Raw genomic sequence first — 26,389 nt, forward strand, 5'->3', positions numbered from 1 at the left:
GGGAAGTTTCTACCAGGGCTTTACTTCTCTGAGAGTGCCTAGCTTGTGTGTCCTCATCTTTGTTTCTTTGTGTTTCCTTTTTGCCCTTGGAGTCTTCCTTGTGTTTGAGGAAAAGAATAGGAAAACATAAACATGGAATAGTCCATGCGTTAGAGGCAAAACTCATGCCAGGTAGTGACCTCATTTTTTTTATTTGTTATATTTCCCCCTCATGTAGGGGACTTCTCTGATACTTTAAATCTCATTTTACAGATTCAGAATAGGTTGACAAAAATTACACCACAGATTTAAAGTCACTCAGCTCACACATGTCAGAGAAATTTCATAAAGTACATGATAGTGTCAGCATTGGCCAGCTTAAAACTATCACCCAGACTCTAGTCATATGGCAATGGACCACATGTCCTCTGTGCATTGTGTCTACATCAAAGTCACACCTAAGGCCTTCACCAGCAATATTTTGTCATTATTCGTGATGCCCCTGACATAGTGGTACAAGACTCCTGAGCAGGGTGAGCCACAGGACGCTGACATGGTTCATGGTCCATTTACTTATGGTTCACCTTGTCTGATTTATATTTCACTTCACTGTGGGTTTGAGATATGTGAGAGGAGAGCACAAGCATGCCAGAAATGGTTCCCAAGTGCTTACAAGTGCAAAGATCATTAATAGCAAAGCACCAAGGAGAGGTTACCAAGAGCCTGCATAGGAGTACAAAATGTGGATGTAATGGAACAGAAAAATATGGTAAGACAAGAAAATGACTACATTGCAAAAAGTGGTTAGCAATATACACAAAATGACACCCCATCTTCTACATGCCTCAAGGAGGTGTGGGGAAGAAGGGTGCACACTCACAAGCACATATGTGTACTTTACAAGTCAGATCATATATGGATTTCCATCCTTATATTGTGCTATCTTCCTGTGATAGTTGATTTTTCTAGACTAAAAAAAGAAAAAACAAACACAACAACAACAACATGTCTATATACTGATTGTCATGTGACCCATTTGTCCCTTTTCTGTATTGAAATCAACTCAATCAACTCAAACCTTGATCAGTCTTATGTGATTTGAAGTGATACAGTTTCCTGCCTCCCTCTCCATCCTGTCTCTTCTCCTTCAACTGTTCCAATAAAATGAAATTTCTCTTTTTTTTCTTCCAGAGAACTGCATGGCATCTGGGACCTCCAGTGGTTTCCTATGGCTTTCTGTAATTAAGTCTAGATAGTTTTAGGAGCCATGTTAAGTAGACACATCATCATGGCCTGGTCTCTGTTCTCTTTGTAGGTACTACCAGATTCGAGTGACCTTGAAAGTGTCTTCAAGGATCCCCCACAGGCTGAGTGCCTCCATTGTCGGGCAGTCAGGTGAGTGTAAAGCAGGGCTCCTGCCTCAGAGGTAAATCATCATGTGTCCTTGTGTGGCATAGTCTGGCAGAACATAGGGCAGTGGTCACTGTCTACCATTGGACCAGTGAGTGCTGCAATGGCAGACCCACTATTGGAAGAGGCTCTGTGTGAACAGCACTGTTAAGGACACTTGGCTAAAGAAAAATCATTCCCAGGAGTGTCTGGCAGCTGGCAGAAACTGTCTGCAGCAGGTTGGCTAAAGTCATATCCGGGATGAAATTGATGAGAAGCGTTATCCAGCAGATAGGTAAGGGGAGCCTGTTGCTAATGGGCCAGGGGACCAAGTGAGTGAGCAGTTGTGCTCGAACTTTCTAGGTACAAGAGTGGGTCTGAATGTCATCAGTCTATACAGGATGCCAGCCCCTCAGAGTCTGTACAAGACCTATCCAGACACCAAATTCTCAGCACAAAGGGAATTTATTAACCCTGAGAGGCAAGCTTGGGTTGGGAGGCAGTCTTTGGATAAGGCAGATAGCAAGCAGCAGCAGGTGTTGGGGTGTTGTTGTTGTTGTTGTTGTTTTTGTTTTGTTTTGTTTCAGGAGTGGGTTTTTACTGAGAAAAGGGAGCAGTCTGTGCTAGGTTAACCAGTGTAGCCAAATAATGAAGTTTGATTGTTGGACCTTGGTGCTCTGTGTTAGCAATGAGTAGGTAGTCAAATAAAGGAATGGACTCTGGGGGCCAGCTTTAGGACTATAATCTAATGATTTTTAGCATGGGAGAGGAGAAGGGGAGGGAGGGCAAATCCTGCCATTGCCACATTTGCTGTGCTCAGGCCTGTTAGAGAACCTTTCACAGCCAGTGTAAAAAGGCTTTCAACAAAGCCCAGGTCCTAATTGCGATGCTAGAGAGCTAAATGGAAACCCAAGGCTTTAAGGAGTCAGTCTGTTAGGGCTGAGTAAGAAACACAGTATCCTTTGAACAAGGAAGATGTAAAAAGAAAAAAAGTATAGCTGAAGTATAGGGTAATTCAGAAGCAAAGCTGGTGGAACCACACATTCTAGCAAGTCTTCGAGGAAATGACTCTGCCTTCGGGGTAGAGGAAGGGAAAGGAAGTGCAAGAAAGGAAAACTGCAAAGTACCCATTCACCATTCGAAGTAAGAGTGACCCTGAGTGTCAGAAATGAGATGGGGTAAGTGCTGGTTACAGCCCCACTTCATACAACCCATTTGGAATGGACGACAGCATCAGGGTGAGTCAAAGCATATATGCAGTTGAGACCCCAACAAGTGAGATGCACAGGCAATGAGTGAAAGCTTGCACTTATTCCTCTAACTCAAGGTCTATAGAGAGACCCAGCTTGCTACCTGCCTTTTTCTCAAATCTGAGCTGAGCAGGTGTTAGTTTATCAGTTAAGTCACCATGTTCCCAAGATATTTATCTTGTCCGTTCCCCTATGTTGGGAGCAAATTGTGCATTTTAGATAAGGAAAGGAGGTTTCCTACTATTGCCTGTACTCCCTTCAGTAGAGACTCAGTATGATTTAGGAGTCATTTTCCTCTTTCCCATCCTCTACTGTGTCTTCCTTCCCTGCTTTAGCCCATGGCATCTACTAAGATAGCAGGATACTTGGATCCTGCTTTGGAGAAACTGACTATATGAACCGAGGTAAATGATCAGCACGTTGACTTTATTTCTTCCCTTGAAATATGAAGGCAGAAATTCACCTCCACAGCATCTTTCTCTGTTTACAGAGATGATATACAACAAATATGTTTTGTAGAGATAATAAATACAAGTGTGTTGTGATGGAAAGGGCCATAAAGTAAGGGTCCACGGTTTTGCTCCGTGAGAGGTCATAAGTCAGAGTTATGAGCCAAGGTCTTGTTCTTAAAATCAAAGCAAAGTTCCAGGAGAGAGGTGGGAGAGTCAGCTGATTGATGAGAGCCATCTGCAGGCCATTGAGGACTTGGTCTCTTTCCTCTCTGATGTTCTTCACTGCATGAACTCAGCTCCTTTCATTGATGTACCTTCTCTGGAATAGTCAGTCCTGCCTGTGAGAGCCAGAGGCTGGGTATGTAGCAGCTTTTGGAGCCCATCGAGAAGGAAGCAATTGAGATGGCGCTGCAAAGACAAAGGAAACCAGTAAGATATGCAATTTGAGGTTAAAGCCCTTTTCCTTCCTGGTCTAGTTTGACAGAGTAATGACTATGATGCAGTTCTCATGCCCTTGAGCTCTGTACTCAAATGCTATGTAGACCAGAATGCCAAACATGCTAGCAGAAACTTATAATCAGATGGTTTCATGGGCGAGAGATACATGCAGATTTATTTCTCCTTTAAGGAGAATTTTCTAATTATAACAGATTCTTCTGTGTGACTACATTGCCTACGATTCCAAAATTTGGCACTAAAAGCAATGGTCTATTCTGCTTAATTTTGTTTCAAGTGAGCAGAGCTTGCCACCCTCAGTGATGGGCTAGTGTTACCTGAGGCCTCAGCTAGAATGGAGCATTCAACACTTCTTCAGCCACAGTTCTGATCCCTCAGTTGCACCGCTTAAAGGATAGCTAAGTTCTGCATCTAGCTGGAGTACCAAACTACTTTTATACAGTAGTTCTATTGCTGTGAGATAAAATGAAGAGGATTCTACATTGCTTCCTTGCTTGTGTGAAACTGGTAAAGGTTTTTTCTCCTGTAAAGGGTTTTTCTCCTGTATTCCATTGGTCAAGTGTAGGACAAGGCTGTCCATTTTTACCTGAAAGGAAATACACCCCATTTCTTCCTTTAATGCACCCCCTTCTATCTTGAGTTGGGAGGATACTGCTAAGCATGTTTACAGGCAATCATTCAAACATACTCTCTATCATTTGTAAGTATTTTTTGCATAGAAAATGGTAAATATGGGTGTTTTGGAAGCAAAGTATGAGGGAACTAAAAAAAAATCTAGGAATTTCAAAGCAGGGCCAATGATATCTTCAATACTCTGTTATTGAGTTTTTGGTGTAGTATATTCAATTTGCTTTCTTTGTTTGTTTCAGTTGTCTTTAATGTAGTCATAAACAAAGCTCGCTGAGTCTAGGGAAACAGGATTCAGGGGAGGAGAGTGTTATGGGCATGAAGATGCTCATATTTCAATCCTTCGTCCACACCTCCAATCCATATGATATCACAAGTTATTTAAACAATTTCATCTCTAAGTCCCCATCTATAAGTTGGGCTCAGTGGGTGGTACTTACCTCCCAGGTTTGTGGTATTGACCAAAACTCTATGAGGAAGATTATTAAAAAGTAGCTGGGCTCAGAGAATGCTTAGAATAATCAATTGTTCACTAGGCTAAGTATGGCTATGATACACAGTATAGGTATCTATTTAACTATTTTTGCTTTGTACAGAGTCTTAGTCTCACCCCTGTGGATATAGGTGTTCTCATCAGGTAGTCTCAAAGATATCTCATGAAATAAAAGTCATGATAGTGATACAGTAGGGCGATAGTTTGCAGATTCCTGATGTAGCAAATAATTAGGCAGGAACAGAGCATCTTAGTGGAGGAAGAGACTCACAGTGGGGCCCAGAAGGCCAAGAACCTAGCCAGAGATGAGGGTATGGATGGATGATCAGGCAGATGCTACAATATGAACCCAACCACTGGAAGTTGGATTCATCTGTGTTAAAATTCCACTCACCACTCACCTAGAGTCTCCATGTTTGCACAGATTAGATCTAGTATATTCTTAAGAACTGGGACAGTCAAAATGAAAAGGCAGACCTGCTGGATTTGTGCCATCTCCTGGAGGAAAATTTTCTCTGAAAAGCACAGAGAAATGAGGTGAAATGCCTTGACCACATGAACCCAGTGCTGTTCAAATACACAATGTCTTCAGCAATTCAACAATGAGTATGCTTTCTCTCTACTTCCAGTATGCTGGCTTTGTAGTATCATACAGAAGCAGGTTCCAGTGGTTCAGATGGCTTCAATGCAGATTCTGTAGGTATAGAACAATGTCACATCGAGTTTTGCAAGAGATTAACCTGTGTGTCCCCTTGCTATCTGTCATAATAGTTTTTAAAAAATAATTTGAGGGAATGTTTCTCTGTTAACTGATGATTTATTCTCATGTGGGTTAGTCGAACATCTTGAGTGGATTGTGACAAGCTATAAGCTTTTACTGGTTAGGAACAATTCTTCCCTTGGGCATTTTAATAGATCCCAGTGTCAGAGAAAGAACAGGTACTTCATTAGGTACTTGGTAATCATATTAGACATGCTCACAGGCATGAGTGTAGGGTACAAAGTGGGACACTTCTGTGTGAATGGAGGGACACTTGGAAGTTTGGCCCTAACATTAAGGTCTCCGTTATCACCAGAACATGATCAGAATAGGACCAGAGCAGGTGATTGATTGTCTTGGGCATCCGTTTGCTGTTCAAAAACCTAAGAGAGAATAAAGACTCATCATGCTATATTTTTGTTCTAATTTTGATGTAGTTAAAACTGGGAAATGATAAGATGAAGGGACATGGCTATTTGAGAAGCAGGTCATATTTTCATCAGAACCTGGATTCATCTGTGTTAAAATTCCATTCACCCAACTCAAAGTCTTCAACCACTAAGTCACTCTAAGTAACTGAGAGTTCACAAGCTTGATGGTGGTGCTGCTGTACCATTATTGATATCTTATGTTAAAGGGACAGGCATATTTTAGTCTATTATCAATGAAGCACTTTAACATAGGTTTAATGAAAACTCATAAATAAAGCCAACATAAGTATTCCCAAGGCAGAGCTGAATCAGGTGTGAGACAGTAAGAACTGCATTGTAGGTGAAGAGAGGCAAAGGTTTGACAGGGGTATTTGTCATGTGGACATCTCTTCTGGCAGTTGTGTTGCCATGAATTCCTTAAGATATTTAACCATCCATGTGCCATGCTGTGCAATTTTGTCTCATTCCTTCCATAATAAGGCTTAATAGCAGGGTGTGCCTTGGCTATGGCTAACTGGCTAGGCAGAAAGGCAATAGAATACACCCTGGAAGCCATTCTTTTTCTCATGCAATAGGGATGTTTGGAATTCTCATTGTTTTTCTCACTACTCTAAAGGAATACTAAATTTTCTATTCTTAGTAGTTAAGACATGGCACGCACAGACTCATCATACTCAATTGATTTTAGGTTGCATTTGTATGCATATAAGTGCCTATTGAATTAGTCATGGTGTTTAGAGGAATAGAGCAATGGAATAAATGTGTATTGCAAAGGAGATTTACTAAATTGGTTTACATGATGCATGCTGGGTAGTTCATCAATGGCTGCCTGTATCCTAGAAAGTCTGAGAACTTGTTAGCTGCCAGATCCACAAGTCTGAATGATGCATCAACAGTATTTATATGACACTAAAGGCCAGGAGGCTCTCTGGAGAACCATGGGTCTTGAGTTCACTTTGTTAGGCTAAAACAACTGGTATCCAGTGTCAGTGGCAGCTGGCAACAGTGGGGACAACCATGTAGTAAATATAGTCACCACCAGGGAGCAAAGGCTCTAAGCAAAAGCAACAGGTTTTCCTCTCAGGACTGTTTAAGTCTGTTCTGACACCAAGATTGATCTTCCCCTTTTCAGCTAATCCTTCCTGGAAATGCCTTACAGCTCCACCCAGAGACTCTTTGATCCCGTATCCAATTAAACAGACAACCAGAGTCAAACACCACATCTATACATAAAAATGTACACCCTTGGGAGTGCATGGGTTTGAGGGGGTAGGAAGGGCTAATCACACCTCATTTGTCTAAAAATACAACCTGAATCTACAAGGCCAAAACATTATTTTCTGCATCCAATGAACTTTTCAGATTTCTCTTAGAAACCAGGAAACCTAAACAATAAGGAGAAGCCCAAATGGAAATTAATTGAAATGTGAGAATTAAGGTATTCCAGCAAGGAAGCCTAGATATAAGGCACTTCAAAAATCTAATTATATGACTTCAAAGCATCTCGCTTCCTCTTCTTGTGAGCCCAGGGCTTCAGTTAGCATGCCCACGACAATGGAAAGACATTAAAAATACTTAACCTTGGGTATTTACCTCCATAAAAAGGTTATGTCTAATAGTCTGTCATTTCTTCCTCCTCCTGAGATAGTAAAGAAAAGCAAAGAGTCATCTCCCTAGGTACTGATCAAGTAGGGCAGACATGGTAGGGAGGTGCCCATAGGAAATGATTAGGTTAAGAACAGGCATCTGCTTGTGTCTGCTCATCAAAGCAAAGGAAAAGATAGCAGAGTAAATTGTGGAAATGTATAAAATTCGCAGTGATTAGTTTTCGTAATGTTTTGAGAGGTAATTTCCATTTCCACTAAGTGGAAGCACTTAAGAGCTTCACTGTGTAGGGGCGGGGAGAGACATTTATTTCTCAAATGAATCAATCTAATTTCTTTTCATGGTCCATTAAAGTGCACCTAAATATCAAATATGCCTGTTTTCAGGGAGAATGCTAAGCAGGTAAAACACTCATCTCTTAGGCTCTGATCCAGCTAAGGTCTGAGGACAGGCAGCTCAAGGTTGACAAAGTGGCTGCCTGCTTTAATCCTTGGAAATTCAAAGAGGCATTACAATCCATTACCATACAATCTACTCAGCTGCAGCCAAGCCAAACCAGCAGCTTGGGAATAACAATGGCCAGAATTTCCTTCCCTCTGCCCCTATTCACTGTGAAAGCCTGTTCTGCCAGCTGCCCAGGGACTCAGCTTTTGTGTCAAGTTAGGATCCCTTTGCCCTTGAGATGGCATCTTAAAGCTGCCTGGGTTCAGGGCCTGCTTCAAGAATTTCATTACGATGGACAGCTGCCCCTGCTACTGGTGCCCATTCCATTTTGGATGCCTGTCTCTTCCTTTCTAGTGTTCCATTTTGCTGTACTAGGTAGGCAGAGATACAGCTTGTGGTCCCCATGAGCAGATGATACAAGGGTGATCATCCCTGTTAGCATAAATGGCCCTGACCTCACTGTCCTTCATTCAGTTTGTAACAGCAGGCTTGATCCCTCCCACATGTGGCTTTTCCTACTTCTGCACCACATCTATCCCACTGGAGTTTGCTTTCTACAACTAGAAGCCATGTCTTTACTTTGGAGGACCAGACACAGGGCACAACATTTGTTCTAAGAATGGATCTTTCCAGGAAATTTGAATCTTACTCCCTTGCTTCCCCAGTACAAGTTCTGCCCTGTGCCAGTAGTTATTGATGTAGAAGCTTGGACGCTCAGCTCCGAAGATACAAATGTGACATGAAGTACATGCTGGAAGCTAATGGGATATGCTAGTCCTGCATTTCTTTCTTTCCACCCAACTTCCCACTGCTCCTATAAACTCACCGAGGGTAAACCCTTAATAAATTACTGATACCCACAGTTTTGTCTACCCTTTTTCCAACAGGGTCTGGAAACTTCTCGGTACAGAGAGCTGGGAGTTGCCAGATTTTGGTCAAACTGACTCTTTCTAACTCTGTGACATTCATATAGCTCTCTCTGTATACAATAATCATTAGGAAATAGCCTACATAGCCAAAAATCGATTAAGTTGGTATATGTAGTTGATAGATTTCTTGGGAGTCCAAATATTCACAAGAACATTCTAAGATACTATATTTGCATATCACCACTGTACTTCTGCAAACAGGGACAGTTTCTCTCTCTCCCTGTCACAGTTGTTAATTCTTTTAAGGTGCCTGCTAAATCTCAAATTTCTAACTCCTCAAAACTAGATGTGTGTGAGGCACTGTTCATAGACAACACAGAGACACTTGGACATCTGCTGTGAATGGGAAGGAAAGTGGTGATCACTGTTAGAAATGAGGTTCAGGAGGAGAGGAGACCCAGGGTTTTAGGGGTCAAGGAAAGACCATCTGGAAAAGTTTCTGTGAGGCATACCTGGGTTTGCCCAGGGTCAGCAGTGCAAACTTCCTCTGTTTGGAAAATGAGCAAGGTCCCTCAATGTGTCTCCATGACATTAGACATGCCTGCTCTGTCTAGGTCCTCACAGTTGGAGTCTCCTAAGCCTCTAGGATAAGATCTAATCCTCTCCTGGGGCGTATTACCTTGACTTATAGGAGAAAAACCTACATAAACTACACTGCATTGAGCAAAGGGACCTAGAAAGACATTGAAGAAATTGGCACACGTGTCCAGAGATTGAAGCACAGGGCTTCAGGGAGCTTATTTCAGTGACAGGTGAGAGCAATCAAGGACAGGTCTCCAGAAACAAGTACTTGGCTCGTTCAGCTTACCTAGTTTATCAGCAACACTCTCTGTGAGTGCAGAAGTACACACAGCATTGTTATCCTAAGCCTTCAGTTACCACTGGCTGGCAGAAATTTATTTTTTTTCATGGCCAGGAAGCAAGCAAGCAAGCAAAGGAAAAAAATGCTCCAGGGACCAAAATATTAGTGCTGATTGTTTATGTGTGTGCATTTGTATTCATGTGCCTGTATGTGCAAACATGTGTGTTTAAAGACCTTGGACCAGGCACTGAGTTCTTGAGCTCTCGAAATACACATGTGCCTTTGGCAGTGGGGGAAGTTTGGAAGCTTCCACCAGGGTATTCTCTATTAAACTAGATGGTGGTTAGTGGGATTATGTGCCTGTCCAAGGTCTTTATAGATATATGCTCAGTAAGCAGGCACAATACATTATCCTTCTAGGGATTTCTGTCTCCTGAAAGATCAAGTGAAAGGGCACCCTTGTTTTGTTTTGTTTTGTTTTGTTTTGTTTTGTTTTGTTTTTCAATAGAATGCCTTTGATTCTTTTACTTATGGGCACCTAGCACAAATTAGGACCATATGACTTCAGGAAATCAAATGAAGCTAACTCTTTTACCATAGAGGCACAGCCATGTGAGGAAGATGCATTTTAAATGAGAGCAGGGTTGCCCTAGAGAAATCAAATGGGAGACTAGAGTTCCCACAGTCTGGCTTTCATTCTAACTGTAAGTACTCCTTCCTGTTGATGTCAGTCAAAGAAAGAATGTGCCTTATGTCAAATTCCAGGAATGAAAACTAGGCAAACACAGCTCCTACACAGTCTTATATCTACAGAACATTCTGAAAGTTCCAGAATTCTGTTTTTCTGAGGGTAGGTTTCAGCTATCTGGAAATATCTCAGAAGTATAGTGAATACTACATCTTTGAAGCTGTTGCTTTTACATGGGATGCTCTTGAAGAAAGAGATTGCATTTGGCTTTCCTTTTTGTTGCTTTGGAACAGCGCACTCGCTTTTTTGAAGATTCCACTTGTTTCAATGCAGGGCACATACATTCTTAAGGAAATTGAATCTTAGGGAAATTGAAATGTAGAAATGAAATCTCCATGCCTAAACCATCCAGCCTGTGACATCAGCTCCTTTTTGATGTGGTCACATGTTCTTACTGCAGTGGAGGTAAATTAATTTGAAGCCACTGATTCTTATGTGGTTATAGGTGAACAAAGTCTCATAAAGAAACTACACTGGCATTTGGACAGACAGTGTCAATTATCTTGATCCCCTGTTAAGTATATGATACATTTTCTGCTTCTCCTCTATTCTTTCTTCTTCTCTTGCTCCTCACTTTTCTTCTTTGCTTCTATTTCCTTTATTGTCTTCACCTGATCCTGTCCTCTTTCTCTTCCTGTTTTCCTCTCCTGTGCTTCCAACCCATTATGATAGTGACAGCAGCAGCTATTGCTTACACAAATGATCTTTCTCCCCCAGACACTATCCTATGTTCTTTGCACTTATCATACATTGATTACCAATAGAATTTTTTGTGAGAAATCAACTATGTGATTTTTGTCTTTATGTAAACATCAAAGCATCATATTCTTTCATCACAGGAGATAGTCATCACATATAAAATCTATCCGTGACTGAAAATGTCTTTAGATGATGTACAAAAGCATTTGGGGTAGGTACTATTGCTGTCTTCATTGTGAAGTGAAAATACTGATGTAATTGGGAGCCAAGATTCTAACGTAGGAATTCTAGACTCAACCAGAGCACAACTGTTGCTTCTTGTCCACTCTAGAGCAGTTGGGGATGCTTTATTGGGCCACAGTGTGCTCTGCACCATCAGCTTTAATAATCACTTGGAGTCATGCCTAATTTCCCTTCATTGGGTTCATTCCTAGGTCAGAGCTTTTGAACTTGGATATCCCTTTACCTGGAACTTGACTCCAATAACAACATTTGTTTACTGTCCCATCAATTAATACAGGTCTTGTTCAAATGTTCCTTTATGAGAGAGGCATTCTTGCATGGACTTAAAAACTGATTTCTGCTTAACTATTGTCACCCAATTCTTTATTCTGTTCTTCAAACCACTGCAGCTAACTTTACTATATATCCATTTATTTACTTAATGTCTACCTTTCCTCTTAAATTTAATAATAATGCTGCTTTCAGTAAATCATGACCATTTTCAATGTGGAGAAAGCATTTTTAATATTTGTGCATTCCGCATGATGGGCCCAGAGAGTAGGATGTTAAGACCAAGACTCTTATTAAGACAAGCAAACTTCCTGCAATGTAGGCATCAACTCATGCTGCCAACTGAAGCTAAAGGATGCTAGCCCTGCCCAGTAGTCATATAAAGACATCACTTGGCTTTTGTTTACTTATTTTTGGAAACATAGAGTATTGTTTGGTGATTGTCCATTATTCATGGGCACAGCGTCCAAAGATGTTTTTACTGTGTGCACAACACATCTTAACTTTGTGCTTGGTGGGCTATTGAGTCATGCCAGCATCCAGGAAATGTTGAATCTCTCCTGTTGCTGATGTCATCAACTTACATAAATCTCCTGGTCTTACTGGTTGATTTGAACTTTAAGGGTAGGCTGATGGATTTATGTTCTTAAGCTACTGACAAAGGAGTGGGGCTGGGTAGGACACCCCTGTACTTCGACAAGCAGAATAGGTCAAGGTAACTCTGTGTTATAGTTATGGGTGAATCATTCCTCAGAAGATCGACTTACCTAAACTTAGGAATGAGTACAGACTGACTCAAGAGATTAGACAGCAAATGGAACAAATACAATATGAATGCAGACGTGCCAAGCCTCTGATCTTGTTTGAATCACCCATCAGATATCTACAGGTGCTAATTGACTTGATTTTTTAGCAAAAGTCTTCCAAAGAGCCTGAGCAAATGCTGTCATAATGCATATGTCAGAATTGTTATCAAGGATGAAAGGATGCTTACCATGTATGGCTTAGCTCTGTGACCTCAACTAAAAGCAAGTAAAGTCATAACAGTATTCATTCTTCTCTCTCTCTCTCTGTCATTTACGTGGTCCCCTCAAAGCCCACTGAAGTTAGTCTGGTTTCGTAGTGAGCAGCTGTAATCATTCTATCCTTGTGGCCTGACCTGGTATTTTATGACAAATTTGATGAAAGAATACAAGGACGGGTACATGCTTTCATGGGTAACAGAGTAAGGGCCCAATGACTATCTGCCTTTTGTCCTACTGTAGTGATCTGTATCAATATAGTAAGGAAGGTCTGTGCCTATCTTGTTTAATCTTCATATTGTCCCTAGAGCAGTAAAAGGACCCACAGTACAGTACATGTGATATGAAGGAGTCAGCCAACTTGTGAATTTGTGATCTGGTTAACTGACAAACCCCACACTATGAACCTGGACCTCACGTTGAGCTTCTCACAGGCCTCCTGTCCATATAGAGCAGAATTCCAGGTCTTATCAATGGGTCTTTCCTCCACTTTCTTGGATCACTTGCCTACCAGCATGCCTATGGGGAAGGCTCTGGTGCAAGACTCTGCTTTCCTGTGCTCAGCTTACAAGACAACTAATATCTGCATCACTTACCAGACTTCATACTGACCTGAGAAACTCCTTACTAGTTTCATGTATGAGCTTCCAGAGCAATGCACACATAGTAACATTATAATTTCACTTTTTAAGATGTGGAACCATGAAAGAACTAGAAGGTTCGTGGTATTATTTAAGTAAGGATTTGTACATGGATGATTTTTGTAAAGTACAACTAGTGTCTATTTGAATTCAAGCCCTAATTGTCACTTGACAACCAATTTGATGAATGTTGGGTTTATTTTTTTTTCTTCTAATCATGTTGTACTTTTAGATCATTCAGCTGCTTCTTGTATATATTGTAAAATGAAGATAAGAATAATTTTACTTTGGGTAAAATTTGTGCTTCCCAAACCATTTACTAAAGAGGCTGTCCTTTCTTCTTGCCTACTTTTCACATCTCTGTAGAAAGTCAACTGATTGAAAAGCATGCAGATTTATTTCTGGCCTTCCAACGTTGTTCTATTATGTGCCACACTATTGAGATGCCTAGAGCTTTGTGTATATTTTGAACTTAGATACTGTAATGGCTCTAGTGTTCTTTTACTAAAGAGTTCCCTAGATATACATAATTACTTATAGCTATATGTGAATTTTAAAACATTTAAGGTAAAAATGGAATTTGTAATTTGGATAAGCATTGCACTGTATCTTTGCTCTGTATAGTGTTATATGTATATTTTAATGATTGACAAGTCCTCCAACTCATGAACATGTAGTATGTTTGCTTTTATGTTTCTCATTTTTAATACCGTCTTCTGTGTCTTATAGAAAGTAGACCATTTCCCTCTTTGGTTAAATTTATTGGTGTGTGTTTGTGTGTGTGTTGATAGGAATTATTATTTTCAAAGAATAGCAATTTATTTTCTCATAGATCTTGTCTTTAGAAGTCCAAAATCAAAGTGCTGCCAAGTTTGGATTCTCCTGATGGATCCTACTTTGTTTACACAGACCCTGCCTTATTTGCAGATGGATAGCTGTTTACTATGAACACAGATGAAGATTCCTGGATATACTGTTCTTGTTTTGATAGTCATCTTCTAAAGATATAGGACATTGAGTCAAGGCAAACTATGACTTTATTTTATTCTATAATTTCTTTCTTTCTTTCTTTCTTTCTTTCTTTCTTTCTTTCTTTCTTTCTTTCTTTTGATTGGATATTTTCTTTATTTACATTTCAAATGTTTTTTCCTTTCAGGTCTCCCATCTGGAAACCCCCTATCCCATATCTCCTCCCCCTGCCTCTATGATGGTGCTCCCTCACCCACCCACTCCTGTCCTCCTGCCCTGGCATTCGCCTACACTGGGGCATTGAAACCCTCAGGTCCAAGGGACTCTTCTCCCACTGATGTCCAACAAGGCCAGTCTCTGCCACATGTATGGCCAGTGCCATGGGTCACCCCATGTGTATTCTTTGGTTGGTGGCCTAGTCCCTGGGAGCTCCAGGGGGTCTGGCCTGTTGACACTGTTGCTCCCTCCATGGGGCTGCAAATCCCCTCAGTTCCTTTAGTCCCTTTTCCTCATGACATTGTTTTCTTGATGTCTTTTTCAACATTTTGTCATTTTTGCTGAGGCACTATTGATTTACAAATATCTTGTAAAATGAAGTTTTTCACTGTTAGTTTTAACAATATATGGTTGAAACTTTTAGAGATTGTTTATATAAAACCATAATATCAACAAAAAAGACTACTATATATTTCTATTCTCTCTCTTTCTCTACATATATATATATATATATATACATATATATGTATATCCTATATATTTCTGATTCTTTTTGTTAAATCTCTTGCAAATAAAAAAAATTATCACAGACTGAAACTAAGGAGATCAAAAGTCTATGTTAAAGTAATCATTCTGAGGCTATGAAGCTCCAAAATTGATTTTGCATTTTCAGTATCAAATATATTTCTTTGCAATCATCCAATACCAAATATGAATTTTGAACATCTCTTTTTTTCTCTTTTTCCTAGTTGCTGTTGCTAGCACTTTCAGACTCTTCTAGGTTAAACTCTTTTATTTCTACATTCCATTGATAATGGCTGTTTTGAGTCACCTACATGAGTATTAAGAACTGAACTCTGGTCCTCTTGGAGAGCAGCAAGTATTCTTAACCACTGAGTCATTGTTCCAGCCCTGAAAAATGATAACCAGAGGCTTTTTACCAGAATATTTTGTTGTTTATTAGAATTTAATAAGATAACTTGTTTTTTCCCGTAGGGAAAGCATCTGACCCAATCCTAGGATATCTGGTATTGGGCTGAACTCTAAGAGCCATGCCATAATGGCTGTGGATGGCTTAGCTTCCTGACTGAGATGTAACTCACCTAATGTTAAAGTAAAATAATTGAAACATGATAGTAGGTCCCCAAAGGAGACCTATCAGAGAGGATGTGGGCTTGAGTACTGTGGTTGTGTACAATATAGAAGGAAGGGTTAACTTTAGAATATCCAAGACACTAGAAAAGTCAGGTTTCTGCTTCACCCTGAGGGCTTTCTGAAAGTCATCATCCAGCTATCTTCCTTTGCCAGGCCATTCATTCTGTCAGGTGAGCTCCTTTAACAGAATGCTCCTTTAGAGTATTATGTAAAGACTTGAGCTATCTTAGACTTCTACTCAAATCTGTGTGAAGAAGTCATAGCTAACTTGCCGGCATGTATTCTCTGCGTGTCTAGTAATCTAGCTATAGAGAGGTCACACTGTAGGTTTTTGGTGTCCCTTCCTCTAAAAGAACACAACTTGTGTGAGTTGTACATGCAGTCAGTTTGTGCAAGCTACAGGAACTGAAGATGGGCAAGGTTGCTGGCTTCCACTGTTGCTTATTTTTATTTAGGGAATTATGTGACCCCCCCACCCACACTTACCTACTGCTAAACGCACTTTTGACACTCATTCTTTAACATATTATGCAGAATATATTTGTATTTTATCTTTTAACTTTGTTTAGGTCTTTTTTTATCACGTGCATTTTAAACCATTAAGTTTAATATGCTAGAGGTTTGCTCCCCAAGCTAAGACTGGGTTTCATATCTTCATAATTAGGCCTGCAAACAGCGTGATGCTGGAAACTCCTACTGTTTCCTTTAACGGCTGGAGGAGATGAGATGGGGAGATGTTGGGAGGTGCTGATTTGTGCCTATGCTTGTTTGGCTCAATCATTGTGATGTTTTTGAGCCACTTCCATGTGGCTGTTCCAGTACACCCTTGGAGGGTCCTCATGTTTGTGTTGTCCCCTTGGCAATCACTCTACCAATTGATTCATAGCTCAGCTTTCTTCTTCTGTTTCTCTTTGTATGTGGGTTTGCAAGATAGTCTGACTTCTGCCAAGTTTCAATTAAAACAATGCAGGAAAATAGTCATTTTCCTTTTTAGACAGCAAGTTGCTCTGTCCTTGAGTTAGGTATGCTGGATTTCCTTGAAGTTTTAATTTTGTAACCCTGACAGCCTTACAACTGAGCAAATTCTCACTATGTCCTTTGTAGAAAGTGTTTGTTTTGTAGATATTGAAGCCTATGCCATTTGAAATTGTCCTCCCTGTTGCCAGGACTGAGAGCTTGGGAAATGCAGCACCACCCCACACTTAGACTTCACTTGACTACTTGGAATCTGAATAATGAAATATGCAGAAGGGTGAGAAGGATGATCTCCAGACTCCATTGAGTTCTCTCTTCCCTCTTTACAGAAGCCCCGTCGAAAACCTCAGTACATTTGTTCCACTCTCTTTGGCTTTGGTTTGAAACAATTCAGCTTCGACGCTGTTAGAGTTTAGGGTGCAGTAAAAGCCACGAGCCCTGGAAATGAATGTTTTAGTTTATCTCCCCTGAAATCAGTGTCGTTTGCTTCGGCCTTCTGAGAGATTTGCCAACAGCTGACCTACACTTTCGGGGATTGGCAGTAATCGTACTAATAAATTTCTGTTGACTGCAAGGCTACATACACCAAGCGACAGACTAAGTATTTTGTAAATATTATTGCACCGATAACCAGCTTCACAACCATCTTGAAGAAAAGCCTCTGTTCTGCTTTGTCCAAAGAAGACCTGGAATCTGGAATCTGAGATTTCTTTCAGGGACAAAGCCTCTTGTACTATCATGTTAAATTTAAATTCCCTTGCGCTAAATCCACTGCATATGCAAGATTTGGAGAACATACAGCAGGGACACTTTTTTCTTTTCTTAAAATTTGCTTTCTGGTCAAAAGAGAAGTCAGTCAATAGAAGCCAAGAGGTATTATACTTTATGGACAAAAATTCAGAGCTTTTAGGGGTCAAGCACATGAACTTATAGGCTCATGATTGACCTGGAGGCTGAGGAATGCTACTAGAAACTGGAGAAATCTGGAAAGTTCAATGTCAAGGTTCCAGAGTATCCCAGGGAAAACCTGGATAACCTTGCTGCTCAGTATGGACTGGAAGATAACTTGACTATTTGGAAAGCTGTAGGCAATGAAGGGGACAGAAGTTAGATTTGGGGGTGCTGCAGAGTATGTGGCACACTGAAGTAAAGAAAAGCCAGTTGAGGCATCCTTGTAGTCAACTATTATTTCCTAAAGGAGGAAGTGGGGAAGAGGATGAGCAACTTGGTTTTACTGTGGTTTATTTCTGATGAGAGACTATAGAGAGGGAAAGTGCTTTTTAAAAAAATCATGGGAAAAGACCTCACCTAGGAGGGGGAAATTCATATGTAAAATTGGACATGAAAAATAGCTAGGACATTTTAATCATTAAGCATGTACATTTTCTCATGCCCAGGGGTAGGTATGATGAGCAACATGGCTCATGCAGACATATGTGCAGATAATTATAAGATGCTGGGGACTATAAGAGAATATTTATGTCAGCTCAGTAGTGGGTAGGGCTAACCTCTGGAGATGCATGTGAATATTTGAGCCAAGTTGTTTAATTACTCTGATCTGCCAGGACAAAAGACCTTACAGAAATAGCATAAGAGCGAAAATATTTATTTGTGTTTATAGGTCCAGAGAGTTTTAGTGCATCGTTTCAGATAAGGCATAGTGGAGTAACTTGGAACATGGTAGTAGAGGATGTTCACATCATAGCAGACCAGGAAACAGAATTAGTAACAAGAATAACCAAGTATAAATCAATTCCAGGAATCTATACCCAGCCACCTGCCTCCTCTAGATGGGTCCAATATCCTAAAGTACCACATGCAGCTGAGAACTAAGCTTTCAAACCATGAACAGGTGATGAACTCTCTTAGCAACAGTAGGCAGTACCGTGATTCTTTCCCTCAATTGCTTATAAAGGGCCAACAGGGACAGTGGCCATGGTGTCTAATAACATTATTAGTTTTCTTCCTGTCATTGAAACTTTAATATGTGGCAGGAACACTTCACATGAGGGCTGCTTTGTTTTGGCTCATGGTTTCAGAGCACTTTAGTCCAAATATTGGAGAAGCATGTCTAGAAGCCTAGTTCTTCATAGTCTTGAAGTAGGTTAGAGAAATGGGAAGATACAAACCCCAGCCTTTATCCCTCAAATTTCTGCCATTGAAGTGGGAGCCTAGTGAGTGGACACTGTCAAACATTCAGCTGTTCCTAACGACTTGTGACTGCTTCTCGGAGCTAAGGTAGGAAGTGTCGGTGTTGAAAACAAGAAGGGTTCCAGAGTGGACATCGTGAGCAATAGAAACTCTCCATTCCGTGCCCATTTGTCCAATGGAAAAATATTGATTTGGTCAGACAAGGATAGGGCTGAGTCATGTGACCTCAGAATCTGGACCTTACATACTGTGTCAGGTGCCTAAGACATCTAAGCTGACAAGAAAGGCTGAGGGTATCAAAAACTCAGAGAAGTCTAGCCCTAGAGTCTACATTCAGAGCAACACCATAGCAAAAGTGTCATTTGGCACCCCATGTAAGTAGTGAGAATCACTGCTGGTGGCCTCTCCACTGTTCTGAAGGTCAAGTGGCTAAGGACACCTTGTAATTTAGAACAACATGGAAAGTTGAGATGAAGCCATACTTGCAGGCATGGGACAATGAGGCAGAATGACCTTGATTTGGGAATACCTTCCTGGTTTTTAACAGGGGTGAAATGTTCAGCAGTGGCAGAAGGTGGGGACAATTATAATAATTGATGTCTATCACTTTCTGTATCTCTCATTACTATAGCCAAATTCTACCCTCTCTCCCCTGACCCCAGGTCTTCAGGTTTCCTGGAACTCATAAAGGATTTGTACCTAGCTGGTAATAGGATATAGGACTCTGCTCATTGCCATGCCTGGCATGCATTATAATGAACAATACTATAGGTAATGTCATATATTTTGACCATCCATTTTCACTCTGTACTATTCAACAGAGCTGGGTATATCCACTGTTTCTCAAGGTGGGAGGGGAAATTGAGGAAAAATGAGGCACTGGAGGAGAGGCTGGATAAATACAGTGATGGGCCAGCTCATCCAAGGCTTGGGTTGGGCAGGACTATGCTCAGTCACTACAGGTAACCTTTGGGGTACTGATAGCCACACAATCCTGATCCTGCCTGTTCAGCAGTAGTTGTGGGAACTCTGGCTATTTGTGTAATAATCCATGATTCTTTGTTGGATTCTGTGACCTATGCCAAAGTCATCATGAACTACAGAGCAACATTGTACTCCTTACAACAATCATGATCAGGCAGGGACACTGCCGCACTTACCAATGTTTGATTAGCTGCAATTGCAGCTAAACTTAGTTCTCCTTGGGAAGCATATGGCTATGACAGATGGTCCAGAAAGGCCCAAATCACATAAGCAGGCTCTTTGTTTCACATTTGCTGAGTTTCCTTATGACTTATTAACAGGAATGCTTCTCTCTCTCTCTCTCTCTCTCTCTCTCTCTCTCTCTCTCTCTCTCTCTCTCTTTCTCTCTCTGTGTGTGCATGCATGTGTGTCTATGTGCATACATGTGTTTGTGTATATGTGCATGTGTGTATGTGTGTGTGTATTCAGGATTAGAAGTTAGAAATGTAGTTATTTCATCCTCAGAGAGTCCCATGCTGTGGTTTTAGGCATATTTCATACCTATTGTATTGTTTACAAAGGATCATGTATTGATGTGGGGTGTAGGTCAGCATGACAACTTAGCTAGAAAGAGAGATTGCATCAGCAAGCTAGCTTCTCCATTTGACACTTAGCTCACTACCACACATGTGGTAAAACACAGTGGAAGGGTCTGCCTTAGAGTAGGCTTATGCTCTCTCCTTGACAAAGGTCAAGCTTGATAAAGGTCAAACATACAAAGCATCCTCCTCCATTCCTGTTCAGGAGGAGGTGAGGGTACAGTTCTTATCTCATAAATTAAATATGTATTAACTTTCGGAGCCACCTCAGATTCCCCAGAGGAGAGAGTACAGTCCATAAAGTAGAAATAAATGGGTCAAGGAACTGTAGTCTGGCACACTGAGGTGTAAGGGGTTGTTGAAGAAGCCAAGGGGGCCTGAATGGAAGGAGGGAGACAACATGAACTTAAATGCTTTCTGTTCTAGATGATGAAGAGTATGTGCATGTATTATGTGTATGTGTGTGTGTGTGTGGGGGGGGGGGGGGTGATGACACTGACTGCTGTGCAGAGCTGAAATATCCCTAGCGTTGTTTATGCCTGGGAAGGAACTAAAGATGAGTGATTTAAAATTTTTCCCAAGAGTCCTTCCTCCAGGTGTAATTAGAGAGCTTTTCTGTGCTCCATCTGAGTAAAGCCCTCTGTGCATTCGGTCTTCTTTCTTTTCAGTATAAACAAATGAACAAATAAACAAAAAAACCTAAGATCTCTATCATACCACACCCTTTCTCCCATGATAGTTCTATTGGTAACATCCTGTAGTTGACCATGTTTATAACCACACCATTTGATAATTTCATCAAATAGCGTGTCTGTTCAACCATTTTGGCTCTCCATCATATGTTACACACCACACAAGCACTTTCATAGACCCATCCTCAGATGATGGTACTCTCCCAGTCACAGTTCATGGCTGAGAAAAACTGAGGCTCAGAGTAGAAGAGGCTTAATGTATATGTACACACTATAGACCCCAGTGCCAAGAGCAAACCCACATTTTTCAACTAAAGTCTGTGCTTTAAAAAAAACAAAAGATATAAGACTATTCAATGGACTCTGTTGCTGAAATGCAAATTGAAATACTTGAGACTGCTCAGCAACAGGAATAAATTTGGAAAGCCCAGCTGGTGGGCTGGTGGGCTGGTGGGGGACTAGAGTGTGCTGCAGGCTTCATGCTAGCCTTTTACCTTTGTGAGTACAGAACTGTGCATATTATTGACCAATAAAGTGTTATCAAGTGCTGAACTGACTGGGCTCAATCTAATAGGCAGGTCATTGTGGCTTATAATTAAGTAATTAAACCCACTCAGTGTTGATGGGAGAATACTCCCTTGTAAATTGCAGCAACAGCTCTTGCTTATTGCCAGATGTTTAAACCGTGTCTTAATTCGGCTCTTGGGTTTAGTTGCCCTCTTGTAAGAATGAGTTTGTGCCAGAATGTAGAACCTTCTTTCCAAATTGAAGTTTCCTTGCAGAGTAAGTTAGGAGTGAGAAACTCTTAGCATTAGAACCAATGGGCCAAGCATTCAAGCACATGCATCTATGGAGACCATTCCTATTCAAACCACCACAATTAAGGAGATACATAAGCAATGCATACAAAGCATTTAAAATCTAGACTGTGGATGACCAATCCAAAGCTAGCCCCTAGCAGTGTTCTTGAACCTGTGAACATACAATCATAAATAGGGAGGGTGTTGTGGCTGTTCCTACCCACCAAACTGAGCTAATTGATAGCATCATTTTCAGTGATGATTCACTCATGTGCCATGGACATTCACACTTTCACATCCATGTCTATAGAAGTGACCATGTGATCCTGGTAGGGAGCTGGTGGAAGGACAAGAAGAACTGAGGGGGATTGCAACCCCATTGGGAGAACAACATCAGCTGGTCAGACCACCCAGTGCTCCCAGGGACTAGACCACCAAGAAAGGAATGTACTGGGAGGGATCCATGGTTTCAGAGACATAGGTAGCAGAGAATGGCCTGTCTGACATCAATGGGAGGGGAGGCCCTTGGTCCTGTGGAAGTTTGATGTCCCAGCGTAGGAGGATGCTGGAGGGGTAGGGCAGGTGAGGGTGGGTGGGGGAGCACGGGAGCACCCTCATAGAGGCAAAGGGGAGGGAGGAAGGGAGGTTGTAGGATGGGGGACTTGTGGAGGAGTAACTAGGAAGTGGGATACTATTTGAGATATAAACAAATGGAATGATTATACATACATACATATATATATATATATATATATATATATATTCAATTACAAGAACAATACAAATGTCCAAGAACAGTACAAGTGTCAATATTTATGAATAGTTTTGGAAATTAAAAAAAAAAGAAAACAAGTGACCCTGTTTAAACCCTGTTTGTCACAAAGCAAAAAAAAAAAAAAAAAGGGATAAAAAGGACATGAAAGAGAATGAGCAATGAGCACTTGGTGGGAGGAGAAGGGAGAAGAGCAATGGAGCAATGGGAAATAGGAGGAGGATAAGAAAGTTGAATGTGACCAGAAGGTTTTATCTATGAGAATATCAAATTATAAATTAATTTAAAAAAACTTGCTGAGAACATGCTGTATACCATGCACCTTAAAACAAGCTATCGTAAAAAAAGAAAGAGGAAGGAAAACAGACTTCATGGGAAAAAATAAAATTGTCATTTCTTTATAACATATTGCAGTAGTAGTTTTGTAACCATATAGTTATTAAAAATGTCTGTTTTCCAACTCAATTTGGTGTTCTTAAAGTGCCACCTTCATTAACAGTTTTCAATTACGCTTTGTGAAATGTTGCAAATACCGCAGTATCATAGACAATGGGGCGTTCTTTCAGGGGAAAAGATCCACTGAGTTGAATCAGAGATCGCATTCCCAGACGGCGAGTAGTGTGAAACTAACACACACCATAAGGAACCCCATAAGGAACTCCAGTGTTCTGCTTAGACCTGGTGTGTTTGTGTCAGCAATAAATAAAGTGTATGCATGGATGGATTTAGTTTAATAAAAATCATAAAATGTATTAATCTGGGGATATATGAAAGGCATAAACTTATACCCATACCTATAAGTGTACAATATGCAACATCATATCCACAGTGGAGGATTTTAAATGGAAAACAACAAAAAATGTTCAATAGTCACTGAATTATAGTAGAGCTTATGTCATGAAGTATACCCATGGAAGTATAGTAAAATGGCAATGATATCACTAGGTAGGTGTGCTTCCCAAACTACAAGCACCCATAGAACCATTTTGGCTTCAGTATTCCAAATGAGTGCTCATTATAAATTCCTTGTTATCAGAAATACTTTTTTTCCATCCTGCATTGTGCAGAAAGCCCTGAGTTTACAGAGTTAAAATATCCACTTGCCACATGCTGGATCTGATCAGCTTCTCATTGCTATACAGTGTTATACATTTGGATGGCAACCAAATTTATAGTGGGGATAATTAGAACTCTTAAGGATGCTCATGCCTTAGTGGTGAGCTCCTTGCTAGTCCCAGCAGCCATTTATGTCTCTGGAGACCATGCTCTAAGCTCTTTAGATATCTGTGCTTTGAATGTTTATTGTCTCCAAAACTAACAATGAACTTTAGTTATCATAACAGATTTGTACCATGGGACTTAAGAAGAGAGTAGAGCTAAGAGTCTACTTTATGGGAATGATAGCTACCACTACAAAAGGGCAAGTTCATGTACCATGTATCATGAACTCTGAGCCAACAAATTCCTGTGCACTAAAAACCTCCCAATCTGTGTTAATATGTAATCCTAGCACAAAACATACAGAAACACCTTCATATATTCAGCTATGGCTCTACACAGTGCATACTTTCTAGCACATGGAGACAGGTCCTAGTGCAGTGAACCAGCCTATTACGCAGGAGGGCTTGGGCCATGTAGTATTGGGAGTTGCTCATTGTTGGTCTTTACTTTCTTTGCTTACTTGCACTTCTGAGAACAAGAAGCCCCTCCCTGCTCCACATAGTATGTGGATATCATGTGGATGGGAACTTTTACCCTTCCTAATGTTTCTGAGAATTTTATACACAGAGAAAAGGCACAAAAACAAAACAAAACAAAATAAATCAAAAAGCAAAAAAAAAAAAGAAATTCCAACAAACAAAAAAAATAAACAAAAAAATCACCACCACCAACAAAAACAATCAATCAAAACCCTCAAAACCCTCTGTTCCTCATGAGTTCCTGGTTTTCCACCCAGGTTGTCCGTAGTTCAATAATCAAATGGGCAGCTGTATCATTTACAGTGGCAAAGTATGTGCCCCAATTCCACCAGTCAGCAGCACGTGAATCAGCAGCAAATTGAATTTACCTTTCAATGTGGTTCTACTTTGTCTCTTCCTTGAAATGTTTGGAAAAAAAAAAGTCATCATCTGGTTTCATAGCATCTTTCCATCTTTCTTGGAAGCAAGCTGAAAATGAACAGCCTACAGTCATCAGTGTGCTTACCTTCCCTCCTACTTGGAAATCAGAGTTTTGAGAATTTTACAGTTAAAAACTTTATTCCTTATTCACCATTTCCTGGAAACCAGGAAGGACAGTTTCTTCTGTTATTTGAGCTCAGACTAAGTTACCTGGCCAACACCAAAACTCCAAAAAAGCAGTAGGTGTGAGTAGAGAAATAACTCAATAAGCCCCTGCTCTGAAATCCTGGAGGGGCTCACATTCAGCTGGGGATTTTCCAAAGTGGTGTTTTCTAATGGGGTTAGGCAGCCCTCTCTCATAGAGTGTGGGTTGAATTCAAGAAAATTCACAGGTGGGGTCTGGGTAATTTTATGTAGTGCGTGTCATAGTGCCTGCTTAGCTGGTTTCAAGCCTGGGGATCTGGTGGGTGTCTTTGACTTTTTGATCATTTCTCACAACCTAATTGTTTACATACATTCTATGTTCAAGCAGAGCCAAGGCCATCTTCCTGAAATGGGATTGGGGCTCTCAGCCCATGAGTAGATGATTAGTTGAGTGTCCTTTTGGAGTTGAGTTTTGTTAGATGAATGGCAGCTCTAGCTCACTTGCCACCCATGCTCACAGAGCCCCCCACCCCCCATGATGTGTGTATGATATGTATGTGAAGGCTCTTTGCAGAGGAAGACCATCATCTGAATTTTAAACATCAATAGATCTATAGATATGATAACTATTCATCTCACTTATAATAGGGGGAACAAGAAATATCAAGTTACAAAACTTTGTTCTCTTGCTCTTTGATCTGAACCAAGGCATTTCTCTGCCCTACCTATTTTCCTGCATACCACTCCCCCCTAAATATCGTTATTGTCTTCTTCTTCTCTTTCTCCTCCCTTCTTTCTCCTTTTCTCCTTTTTCTTTCTTTCTAGTTCTTCTTTCCATCTGTCCTTTTATTAATTAAAGCACCCTATGCTGCTCATACATGTTGCTAGTCCTTGACATGGTGAAGGAGAGGAATATTTTGGAAGACTTGAGTGTACATCTCCTCATAGCTTACTCAGAGTAAGTTCCTTGTGTGAGGAAATTTCAGTTTTCATAAGTACATCCAAAATGATTATAGAGGACAACTCTCTAACATGTGCATCTGTTTTTGCTTTTATCTGGTAGTATCATGGCTTGATCCTTTACCCACTCCATGTAACTTTTCTACAATTCAGACTTCTCTAGTCATTTTTGAATTTTTTAAAATTTCAAGTTAACCAAGTTACCTAGACTGATCTTGCACTACCTTTAGCTCAGGCAAGATGTACAACTATCCTGCTTCTGCCTCCTGAGTAGCTGGGATTATAGACCTTTGTTACCAGATCAGGCCACTGTGCATTATGTCTCTGAATGATACCGACCATATACTTTTCCCAATTCTGTATTTTGTGTGCCTGGTTATGAGAGTAAGAAGATGCATAGATGATGTGAATGGATCCCTCCAGTCTTATATGGAAACAAATGCAAAAAGAGCAGAGGATCAAGGATGAACTATTTTAGAAAGCACCTTTGCTGAGAAGAGAATTGGTTTTCCCTTCATGATTTCAAGATGAGCAAGAAGGTTGGGGTATCTACACATGAACTGTCATCATTGGAGGAGAGAAAATCGTAATGGGGCTACATAGGTATAGTCTTGATGGTGTTCACCACCAGGG

The 26,389-nt window shown here is 40.6% G+C and overlaps 1 protein-coding gene across 5 annotated transcripts in view; it reads left to right on the top strand.

Annotated features, from left to right (window-relative positions):
- Fam135b (family with sequence similarity 135 member B) overlaps positions 1–26,389 on the top strand; it is a 262,597-nt gene that overhangs the window by 142,368 nt on the left and 93,840 nt on the right. For all 5 annotated transcript variants that reach the window (XM_085831356.1, XM_085831357.1, XM_029469991.2 and 2 more), the window contains one exon: positions 1,295–1,374. In XM_085831356.1, coding sequence (XP_085687482.1) covers positions 1,295–1,374 — 80 coding nt within the window. The remainder of the gene's footprint in view (positions 1–1,294; positions 1,375–26,389) is intronic.

The sequence above is a fragment of the Mus caroli genome, unplaced genomic scaffold, assembly GCF_978045245.1.
Source record: "Mus caroli unplaced genomic scaffold, Mus_caroli_1 scaffold_16, whole genome shotgun sequence".
Classification (NCBI taxonomy): Eukaryota; Metazoa; Chordata; class Mammalia; order Rodentia; family Muridae; genus Mus; species Mus caroli.